Consider the following 12,107-nt stretch of genomic DNA (forward strand, 5'->3'; position numbering starts at 1 on the left):
GCCTCCTCCTTCTCTGTAGAGTGTGTGTCATTGTTGAATAATTGATCTTTCTCTGTCAGTAATAAAATAAAAAAAAATGCAGTGTTTCTATACAGTGCTCTTTCTCTGAATATACCAGATTTTTCTCATATGGTGTTCTAAATAGTGTGGGGTTGGTAAGACTTCTTTAATGTTTTAAAAATAAGTCTCTTATGCTTACTGAGGCTGCATTAAAAACGGGGGAAAAATTGAAAGTTCAAAAGTGCAGCATTTATTTGAAATATTGCACTTTTGATCAATACAATGCATCCTTGCTGTATCTAGCTTATATCTAATAAATCAAGGGCCAGATTTACTATTAGCTTGTGCCAGTGCAAACCCTCATTTGGCGTTAAAAAAAGTACTGTCAGGATTTACTAAAGACATACAGTGTGAAATGTCTTTAGTAAGACATTTCACATACATGAAAAGGCATGGACAGTTATTTTCAGTGTTGGGGGTAACGCATTACAAGTAACACGAGTTACATAATAATATTACTTTTTTCAAGTAACTAGTAAAGTAACGCATTACTTTTTATTTTACAAGAAAACATCTGAGTTACTTTTTCAAAAAAGTAACGCCAGTTACTTTTTTCCCATTTATTGACTGACAGTGCGCTGTGTGAACATGATGTTACTGCATTTCTAGACTAAATGTGATTGTGCGTTAATTCATCCCACTTGCAAAAAAAACTGATTTAGTATTCATCAAAATGAATTAAAACAGTGAAATGCAAACTCAGAATATGACGCAAACCTGCAATAATTAAATATGTTAAACAAAACTAATGTATCTAATCCCATTTTATTAACCAATGCCTTTGCTGCTGACCTTTGATGATCCAGTTCAACCATACTAATAAGCAAAAATGACGTGCTTAATTTTTTTTTTTATTATTGCTGAAGAGTGTTGAACCTTCTTCTCCTGCATTCTACTGTACAGACGTGAATTTACTTTTCCTTCAGCCTGAGGTTTATTCATTACACTTTTTGGTGTGAAAGGGCTTTTACATTTGCTAGAAATAGAACTTATTGTATTAAAAACAATCAAGCCCTGCTCATATTTAAAAAGCAACGCATTACTTTCCATAAAAAATAACTAAGTAACGTAATTAGTTACTTTTTTAGGGAGTAACGCAATATTGTAATGCATTACTTTTAAAAGTAACTTTCCCCAACACTGGTTATTTTTGCAACTCACCTTACTGAGTATTCATTTGTAGGAGTTTCCCTTTCGATCTGTAAATTTACGGGAAGAGAGTATTTAAATTAGTGCTGTCGAATGATTAATCATGATTAATCGCATCCCAAATAAAAGTTTACATAATTTATGTATGTGTACTGTGTTTATTTATTATGTATATATAAATACACACACATGCATCTATATATTTTAGAAAAATTATATTTTTATGTATAAAATGTTTATTTATCATATAAATTATATGAATATAATTACAGACATGTAAATACATGTAAATATTTTCAAAATATATTGTATGTGTATGTATTTATATATACTTAATAAATATACACAGAACACACATATATTATGCAAACAAAAACTTTTATTTTGACAGCACTAATTTAAATTAATCACGCGGCGCGATTTACTAAGATTTATGCTCGTCAATTCAATGGTATTTGCACCATTATTTAATGCCCAAAAAAAGCATGTCTTAAAGAAGGTGGCAATTTGCGCTGCTCTTGGTAGATTACGCTGGTCATTATGGAAATGAGATGTTGCATCTGTGTTCTATAAAGTGAACCTTGTCAGTAAATCACCCACAGAATTTTCCCCTCCCATCGGCGCTTTTATGGAATTGCGCTCTAACGCTAATTTGCCCTGTTTAGTAAATCTGGCCCCATGTCTTACTGACCCCAGTAGTGTATACTGTACTTACATATGTTTATCACATAGTCAGAAGTGGTTTCTAATTGCTGTACTCAACTTCTCTTTATATGTGTTTCAGGTATGATATTAAATATGATAAAGACGACTATGTACTGAGGATAAGGAAGGCAGCAGCGAGCGATGAAGGAACCTTCACCTGTGTAGCTGAGAACAGAGTTGGCAAAACGGAGGCGTCCGCCACCCTCACGGTCAGAGGTCAGTTGAGTATTGAAGTCTACCACAAAAGTTAAATGACACTGCTTACAACTTTCCAGCCTCACAGGGTGGTTGGTTGTCTTCAAAAATGTGCATTTCATTAAAATGTTTCAAAGCAACTCATGCAATCAGCTTAGTCGAATGCTTTTGATTGCATCATTGATTACTAATTACTGTTTTTGATTACTTAATTATAATTATTGATTGCTGTATTCCTAAATTTTACCCCGTTTAAGTGCTTAAAGAGACGAATCACAGTACGTTTTATAGAAAACTAAAGATAAAAACAGATTTGATTTTAATTTCATTTTCCTTTGACAAACAAAACCAAATATTACTTAATTTCACAGAGATCCAACAGTGCATTTATGCTGATCTTGGTTATTTGACTCTATCCTAAGGTTTTCCTTTACTGGAAATCAATAACAGTGTAATGTATTTTGGCGTAGTCTCAGTCTAAAAGAGTGAGATAACCTCCTGACGGGTCTCAAATGAACTCCTGAAGTGTAATTTAGGTGGGGGGTGATCTTGCCCTGAGCACAAATCCTTTTTATTATTTACACCCCCTGGAATGGAGGCCACCAACCCCCACCCTCTGCACACACATAAACACGCTATCTCCTCAGTTCCACTGTGGCACTCCAGCCCAAACCAGCAAAACCATTTCACAGTTTACTGGTGCAGACCGACCTCGAAAAGCCCAGCTCAGATGGGCAAGGTTAATAAAAATGTTTTTTGCTTTTTGTTTTTTTCGCCATAATCTCCCTCTCTCCCCTTCCACCTCTTCTCCGTCTCCCTTCTCTTCTCACCACATTAAATCAAACAGCCTAGATGCTCTGTGGAGGGCTTTAAAACCTCATTGGGGGGGGTTTGTGGCCTTCAGGAGGGGTCTGGAGCTGCCAATGGGGACAGCCGTCAATGTTCAGCCCTTTTGAAAGCGGGATTTACAAGCAGACAGAGTTCAGCCATGAAGGGATGTGTGGAGATGCAGAGTGGAGGGGTTTTACACAAGCTAACTTTCAAGAAAGAGAGGAGGGAAGGAAGGAGAGGACAGCACTCTGAGCGTGATTGCTCCCTCTTAATGTCAATATGGCATCAGCCTCCTCGACAGCTCCACTACTGCATTAAATATGAACTGCTTTTTTTGTCAGCTATTTCTCTTGGCCATTCTATCTATTTTGCCCACATTCTGTCTTGCTGGTTCAGCTTCTTCACAAGGAGCTGTGTATACGGATCTCATTATTGCAGGTGAAGCAGATTTCATAGCTTGAATTGTATCCCGGACGAGCCCCCGATTTTAATGACTTCATATGAAATAAGATACCTGTCAGTTAAGGAGCAGAGACAGGAGTGCTGATTTTGTTTTCTTAGCTGTCCACATGCTCACACAATAAAAATAAACATAAAATTTGTCTGCCACCGGGTGGTGCTAGTCCAGGTGAACATTTTTATGATGTTTATTTGAAGGTTCCGTTCAACAATAAAGTGAAAAAATGAAATTGAATAAAATACATTGCATTTTCCCTCTCCTCCTTGCATCTCCGTTGTGGAATCTGTTTCCACCGACCAACACTGTGCTAAAATGGGGAAACACATTGCCATTGTTCATTCTGAATTTGGTTTCTTTTGTTCTTAATTCTTTTCACTTTCTTCTTTGTTCGTCCTTTCTGTTTGTGTCTGTCTTTTGTCATTTTTTGTTGTCTTCACTCCACCATTTTTGTGTCTTCAGCTCGCCCTGTCGGTAAGTACCCATCCCAGTCACTCCTTCATACTGCATGTGTGCCTTCTGTGCTCCTTCCTCCTCTCCTGCTACACACACACACACACACGTACAGTGTGCTGGCTCAACTCTTCAACTAACTCTGTAGAGGTTCAGTACTTCCTGTTTCCGCTTCACTACTTCCCCTTCCCATTGTTATGAACTTGATAGCTCTTAACTAAGGTAACAAAGTAGAGTTTTATCCCGTACTAACCTGTGGCTGTACTAACTACATTTATTGTAGGAATGTAGGTTGTGATAGTACTGCTAAAAAAGCTTATGAGTGTGTTATTTGCTTAAAACTTGTGGCTTCTGCTTAATGAATATAATTCAGCAGTCTTCCTAACAGACACAGCCATCTGGGACTACATTTGGCTGAGTTGAAATACTTTAAAACAACGTGTTCTAGCATTCAGAGAGGGTGTTCGATTAGTCATGTCAGTTTCTGTTTATTTTTCTGTCTTTGTGTGCATTTCGGAGAGAGCGTGCATGCTTTTTTTCCTGTTGTTCTCATATGTGTTTACTTACAGCTCTCAGAAGTGTGTTTAGTCGTGAACTCTCTCCAGTACGAAGCAGATGTACTCCGTCATGAATTAAATATGGGAGCCAATCAGCTATTCTGCTCTTACAGGGCCTCGTTCTCCCAGCAGACTCTTCCCAATGAAAAGAGGCCAGCATGTGTGTTATTCTCACAACACACATGCATTAAAGAATGTACCAGGGATGCAATCACAGTTTATTTATGACTAGCTTTGTTCTACTCTTTAGAATCCTCTCTGGAGCAGATAGACTTGGGATCTGTTTGTGTGTGCGTGTGTGTGTGTGTGTGTTTTCCTCCCCTCCTTGCCAAAAAGGCCTTTAACACTCAACTGCACAATGAAGTTGAGCGTCCAAGTCATTAAACAATCACTTTGAGTGAGTGGCATGGGTAAATTCCCATCTTTTATGCCCGCTCGCTCCGGTGCAAAAAAAGCTCTGGGAGTAGAATGAAACCAGGCCAATCTGTGATTTAAAGCCTTTGTGTTATGCCCAAACTCACAGAAGTGCCCGCGCCACCGTGCGCCCAGATTGGGAAGCCTGTAAATCTGCCACCATCTGTAACTTGCCTGAATGTGTCAGCCTTAGTCAAGTACAGCCTCACAAAAAAGGGATCAGTCACATAAATCACAAACACTTGCAGACTTTTCTTGTCCACAGTTGCCAGCTGCACAGACAGTAGAGGGGCTCATTTAGGGATCAAAATAGAGGGGGAGAGTGTTTTTCCGCAGTCAGACCTTTTCTTTTGTAGATGGGTGTACTGTGAGTAATGGTTCCCCTGCTAAACGAACTCAACTGTTTGGAGTCCTGCATCGAGATTTATTGTTGTGGCTACAAGTATAAAACTAACACAGCGTCAGAATGTTCAAATTACATGCTAGTTGTTGTTTTTGGTCTGAATTTGTGACTTCTTGTGAACCTCATGACTGAAAAGTATCAGTTTTTAACAGTAGTACATTCTGTGTTTACTTTTGTTCGGTTAAAAATGATTGATTGTAGGGTCGCCATCCAGAGTTGCAGGCAGAAGCAAATTGTTCTTTTATTTAGGTCAGCTAAAACATTTATTCCTCCATATAAAGACCTTTGCTCCATCCTTGAAACTCCCTAACTGTACGTTCTCCAGTGAGAGGTACCATCTGCAATAGCATTTTATCTTCTCACGAGCTCCAGCTGCCATTCCCTGCCTTTGAAGACTCTGACAAACCTTTTTTAGACGATTGCTGCCCTAACCTTCTCATTAAGGAGAAAGTACCATTGACTCCATGTCAAGGGGAAAGTTTGGATCCCTGTTTCTGAATTCTGATGCCATTTTAAGGTCAGGTTAGACAGGTAAAGCATGGAAGATGGTACTTTTAATTGGTTTATTTGAATGTGCTCTGCAGGAATGTTGGCTGAATTTCTGTGCCGGGTGAGTTGAGAGGTTAAAAATACTTTGCTAAGTGTGACGCATAAGTCGGGAAAAAAATCTCGTTCTGTGAGAACTTGACCCAAGTTGGCAGTTAGAATAGAGAATGATGTCCATTAAAATGCCAACAGCAATTCAATGTTTTCCAAGCTTGTCCAGCTTGTGACCTCTCCTTGTCTTCGATAGAGGAATAGAAACTGTTTTGTGAACCTAGAGTCAATAGAGTCGAGCATTTAAACCCACTTACAAAAGAACTGTCCACTCAAGTTCACGGTGTGGCGTCCACACTTAGCTTCTCCTCTCCGTGTGTCCTGACCGGAATGACCCACCCCTCCCTCTGGTGTTGTGACTGCAGCACGGCTGTGTCTGAAAGCTGCCGTCATTCATTCGGTACCGCCATCCGCGGCCCCACCTGGATGAATGGCTTCCTGTGGTTGCTGTCGCTGTCCTTGCTGTTTGTCGTCAAAGCAAACAGAAAATCCAAAAGGCCGATTGGTGTCGGAAACGGGCTGATGCATGGAAGCTCTGTCTCAGTGACCTCGGCAGTCAATGCCTGTGGATGCCTGATGTTCCCACTGACTGCCAGTGATCAGCGTTTATGTGTTGGTGTGTTTTTGTGTCGAAGGGTATGGTGTAATGTTAATGTCTTTGGTTCTTGACTCAGCCGCACCGCAGTTCGTGATCAGGCCGCGGGATCAGATTGTGGCACAGGGACGGACCGCCAGTTTCCCCTGTGAGACCAAAGGAAACCCACAGCCGGCAGTCTTCTGGCAGAAAGAAGGAAGTCAGGTAAGAGCACAACTTTCTCTCTTTATTTTTGTTAAAGCTTTAGGCTAGTAGTTAGCATACATGCTTCAGACATGTTGATAATAAAACAAATCCAAATAAAATAGATTTATGAGATCCCTTATCCCTTAAGAAGGGATACAAGGTATATTTAGTGATGGGTCACCTAGCATCCACCCGATAGACCTTAGTAATAGCAAAACTGGCAACCACCCAGAACATGTTAACATTGTAGCAGTGAGCTTTAGCATGGCAAGCTAGTTAAAAATTCCTATAAAAGTAATATAAAATGAGAAATAACAGAGGATTTGATTCTTAATCCCAATATTAAATGCAATATAACACGTTCTATTACATTTTCTGTCCTACCATTCCTCTTAAGTTAGATATGAAGGTATTTGTTAAAAGGCTAAATTAAAGCAGTTATTGAGTCATTAGTGTTGAGAGAAGCCTCTCAGTCACACTTGAGGATAATGGACCCAACATCTATCATGTGTGAGAGGCTAATTAAAAAAAAAGCGAAAGAAAGAAAGAAAAAAACATCATTTGGAGCATAATTTGGAGCATTAAAGTCATTAGGTGTAATTGAATCTGGCTAATGCCTTTCGGTTTCTGATGGTCAGCTATGAGGACTCAGAAATCAAAAGAGAGAGAGAGAAAATGAAAGGAAGAGTGGAGAGATCTCAAGGATATAAAATCTGAGGTAAATGTGAGGGCTCGGTCAATGACGGCCATTAATGATCCCAGCTTGTTATCTGCCGTAATTAGTGAACGGGCTAAACTGGCCGCTGGTGGTGAATTAGCTTCAAATCACCTGGCCTCCTCCCTTTCCAGCAGATTTCATTTCAAATACAACAGCCATGTCAGACAGAGTGAGTAAACAACGCAGCCCAAAGCAATTACTGGAGTCATTTGGACACAATGGATACACACAGTGAGAGAGATACACAGTCGGGGTTAGCATACTGGTTAGCAAAAGCTTTATCTGCGGTGAGTCATTGTGTTGCACAATTTAAAGTCACGCCACCGTAATTGCTTTCAGAATTTTAATAGCTGATAATACAGATAATAATTTACCCCCTCTAATGCAAAAATGTCTTTCCTGGTGTGTTTATATTCTAAGGACGGTGGGTTTCAGGTAGCACATTTTCCCTGGAAATGCTCTTTACGCTTTTCTTGTTTGTTCACTTTTCTTTGTTTGTGTAGAACCTCCTGTTTCCAAATCAACCACAGCAACCCAACAGTCGTTTCTCGGTGTCGCCTAGTGGAGATCTGACCATCACGGCGGTCCAGCGGGCAGATGCGGGATACTATATCTGCCAGGCTCTGACGGTGGCGGGCAGCATCCTGGCCAAAGCACAGCTTGAGGTCACAGACGGTAAGCGCTGGAGTGGATCGGACCACAACAGGGCTTTGGGAATGTGGATAGATTCTTATATAGCTGGTGTTTCATTCTGTTTCTTTGTTTTTAGATACAGGGCTTTTTTTTATGAAGCAAATCAGTTCCTTCTAAAAGATTATCTTGCATATGCCAGAAACTGAATCTGGCATGCTCATATATACAGTGGTCTAATTGTAAAAAAAATAATAATTAGGGGGGATGGTGTGGTCAATTTTTTCTTCCTGTACCTAATTTTACATAATAATAACACAATTTGTCTAATTTTTAAAAAGGTTTTTATTTAATGAAAAATTAGCCTTATTAAATGAACTATTATTGCTGAGATTTTTTTCCCCTTCTGGGGCCTGAAATGGAGGAAGTTTGGTCAATATTGATAATTAAACAATATTTTGCTGAATGTATTTTTGTGCTGGCACCTTGGCTGGTTTAGGCCTGTCATGGATAAATAATGGTTATGATGAAATCACCAGTAGGTGGCAGCAAGTCCTTGTTTTAATGAATGATTTATTGAATCATTCGAATCAAACAATTCATTCAAAACGGCTGATTCAATTAGAAACTGAACAAATGAGTCCATCTGAATGGACCGTTGAATTACTAGCTCACACGATTCGTTCAAAAACAGATTCGTTCAAGGAACGAAACACCGTGTTGTACTGCACTGTTGTATAAAATTCATAGCACATTAGTGCACGCGCACATGTGCTGATATTTACAATATGGCTTGTGCAATGAAAATAAAAACATAAAAACTCATACATGATTTTTTTTTTCTTTCATTGCTTGAATTATAAGGGAATAATAGACTTCATTGCGCAGTGAATGCTTTTGGACTCTCAAGACATGTTTTTTTTTTTTTGGTTTTTGCAAAGTCGATGACTGGATAATATCAGCTCTCCTATTGTCTCTCAGTCCCTCACAGTCACATGTACAGCACAATAACATTATGTCAGGGGAATGTCTTTAAATTCTAATTAAGGAACAGTCATACCTTCTTTTTAAATAGCTTCAAAAGTTGCGCTTGAATTATTTTGCGCAAAAAATTACAAAAACTTGCTTCTGCATGTGCGCAGCTTCTTATCGTACCCAGTTCTGATTGGCCAATCGCCGTTGTTGTTTTGTTCGTGAATTGTCTTACATAAGGAATTTTAAAATTTTAATTTTTCAACCATCCCCCGCATCCCCTATATTCAGTTTCGATAGATAGATAGATAGATAGATAGATAGATAGATAGATAGATAGATAGATAGATAGATAGATAGATAGATAGATAGATAGATAGATAGATAGATAGATAGATATACTCGCTAGCTATCCATCTATCCATATACATACATATATAAATATGTATGTGTGTGTATATATATATATATATATATATATATATATATATATATATATATATATATATATACCGTATATATGAATATATATATGACCCTGAACCACAAAACCAGTCTTAAGTAGCATGGGCACTTTTTCTTTTATACCTAAAATCATTAGGATATTAAATAAAGATCATGTTCCATGAAGATGTTTTATAAACTGTAAATTTATCAAAACTTCTTGATTAGTAATATGCATTGCTAAGAACTTCATTTGGACAACTTTAAAGGCAGTTTTCTCAATATTTTGATTTTTTGCACCCTCAGGTTCCAGATTTTCAAATTGTTGTATCGCTGACAAATATTGTCCTAACAAACCATACATAAATGGAAAGCTTATTTATTGAGCTTTCAGATGATGTATAAATCTCGATTTCAAAAAATTGACCTTTATGACTGGTTTTGTGGTTCAGGGTCACATATATAATTAATAATTAAATTGTATTTTATTTTATATTTTATAATATGTTTTATAATTTTACAAATTGTGTTTTTATTATTACATTTGTTACAAAATATAAAATAATAACAATATGAATGTATATATTAAATATAAATAATAAGAAAATAATAGAAATAATGGAAAGGTTCCCCATTCCTTCCACCCATATATATACAGTGTATGTATATATATATATATATATGATATTGCATTATGCAGAAATTGTAAAATATGATTGATTAAATAATAATAATAATTATAAATGAAAAATTATGATAATTATCATTATTAAAATAATTAGAATTATGAATAATTCTTGGAATTACATATTACATATTTCATTTTTGATTTATATTTTTACATGCGCTGACTTTTGTTAAGCCTCCATTTTCAATATTTCACTCTCTATCACTCACTGTCGTTCTCTTTTCACCCCCCTTTCATTTCCCCTCATTCATATGTCAGCCTACACTTTTCACACCCGACACAAACGAAGGCTTCAATATCCCCATACAAAAGTGTACTGGCAGAAAGATAAATGTCATAAGAAAACCACTTCTGTTGCCGCTGGATCCACATTAAGAGCTGAATTGGAATGTGGCCTTGAGCTCTCTCGCGCTGCATTGATTCTGCCTCGCTATGTGAAGTGAATAGCAAGCCTGACGACCCTGAATTCTGCTCGTGTTTGAATATTACAGGAGCACGTCTCTGTGAACTTCTCTTGACAGGAGGAAAACTTCATTTCAGCTCGAGAAGGGAGTGAAAACAGCCGTCCTTGAAACCTTCAGATACTGATGATGGAAAAATTGCTTTGGCAACAAAGCATGTTTTGGGTTGTGTAAGAGAGATTTTTTTGAAAAGGAAAAAGTAGCAAGTCAGTTTGTATGAACTTTTCAACTACATCTTCAGTCTAACAGTGAAATGTAATTCTTTTAAAAGGTGACGGCTGTTACGGTTGACTACAAAGCATATAAATTAAGCGATCTTGTCTTAGAAACCGCATATGACCTAGACTGCCGTAAACGGCTTTTTCTCAGAAAGGAGTATGTGTGCGAGATTTTGTGGAGGATGACAGCAAAGAGGGATGACAGGAACGAAAGAGGAAGAGGGTCACGGCCACACCTGCGCTGGAGGAAGAGTGTGATTTAGTGGCTGTTGAGGTGGCAGAGAGAGCTGGACAGGTTCAAGGAGAGATTTGATGAAAAATGGCTGCTGCCAGATGGCACCAAGACCTTCACGCTGTCCGAAACCATCCCGTCACAGGAACAGCACTCCATCATGTCACGCCAACACACACATCATATGACTTAGTCTTATTACACTCACACACAAACCATAACACCTAATCTTAGCAGACACTGCAAAAGGAAGAAAGTCACTGCATGTTTTTTTCCAATTAATAAGTAGTCAGTCAAATTTAAAGACAGACACATTTATTTAGTTAACTACTTAGTTACTCACATTTATATAGAATTTTTTATTTATTTTTTATTTTGTGGAGCATTATACATATAAAGACAAATTTACTTACTGAAAAGTTTTGCAAAAAAATATTTCTTAATTTATTTAGTTAATTTGTAGTCATTTACTCACATTTATGTGGATTTTATTTATTTTTATTTTGCAGAGCACTTGTAGATATAAAGACAAATTTACTTTCTGAACAGAAACAATATGTATATGTGTATATATATATATATATATATATATATATATACATATACATGCATACATATATACACATACATATCATCTTGATATCAAATTAAAATAATTCAAATATTTTTTTTTATTTTTAATTTAGAATTAAATTCATTATAGTAAACTTTTATTTATTTATTATTTTTGTGTGTGTGTGTGTGTGTGTGTGTGAAACCTTTGTAAATACAAATACAAATACTTTACAATTTACTTTCTAAAATGTTTTGGCAGGGAAAAAAATTATTTGTTTGTTTGTTTGTTTATCAAAACCCTTGTAAATAAAAAATAATTTTAAATTTAGTCTCTAAAATATTGCAAGAAAAATATACATTTTTTATTCATTTTGTCATATATGGATTTTGTTTTGTTTATTTATTTTAGAATTTTAAAATAAATTATTTTAGAATATTTTATTAAAACTGAAAATTGAATATAAGGTTTTGCAAAAAAGAGGCGCTGAAAAGAAGAGCCTATAACATTTCTGTTGACTTCTTTTTTTTTTCTCCCCTCAATTTTCCAAGAAACTCACGAAAGCTCTTGGAAACATCCCTATATCAAA

General features: G+C 36.8%; 1 protein-coding gene across 13 annotated transcripts in view; it reads left to right on the plus strand.

The window, feature by feature from the left end:
* The window catches only part of robo2 (roundabout, axon guidance receptor, homolog 2 (Drosophila)), a 415,989-nt gene that overhangs the window by 344,276 nt on the left and 59,606 nt on the right, over positions 1 to 12,107 (plus strand). For 9 of the 13 annotated variants that reach the window (XM_058745019.1, XM_058745027.1, XM_058745024.1 and 6 more), the window contains 4 exons: positions 1,994 to 2,130; positions 3,860 to 3,871; positions 6,496 to 6,620; positions 7,824 to 7,995. In XM_058745019.1, the coding sequence (XP_058601002.1) occupies positions 1,994 to 2,130; positions 3,860 to 3,871; positions 6,496 to 6,620; positions 7,824 to 7,995 (446 nt within the window). The remainder of the gene's footprint in view (positions 1 to 1,993; positions 2,131 to 3,859; positions 3,872 to 6,495; positions 6,621 to 7,823; positions 7,996 to 12,107) is intronic. The other 4 variants (XM_058745020.1, XM_058745031.1, XM_058745022.1 and 1 more) reach the window with 1 other exon arrangement.

The sequence above is a fragment of the Onychostoma macrolepis genome, chromosome 15, assembly GCF_012432095.1.
Source record: "Onychostoma macrolepis isolate SWU-2019 chromosome 15, ASM1243209v1, whole genome shotgun sequence".
NCBI lineage: Eukaryota > Metazoa > Chordata > Actinopteri > Cypriniformes > Cyprinidae > Onychostoma > Onychostoma macrolepis.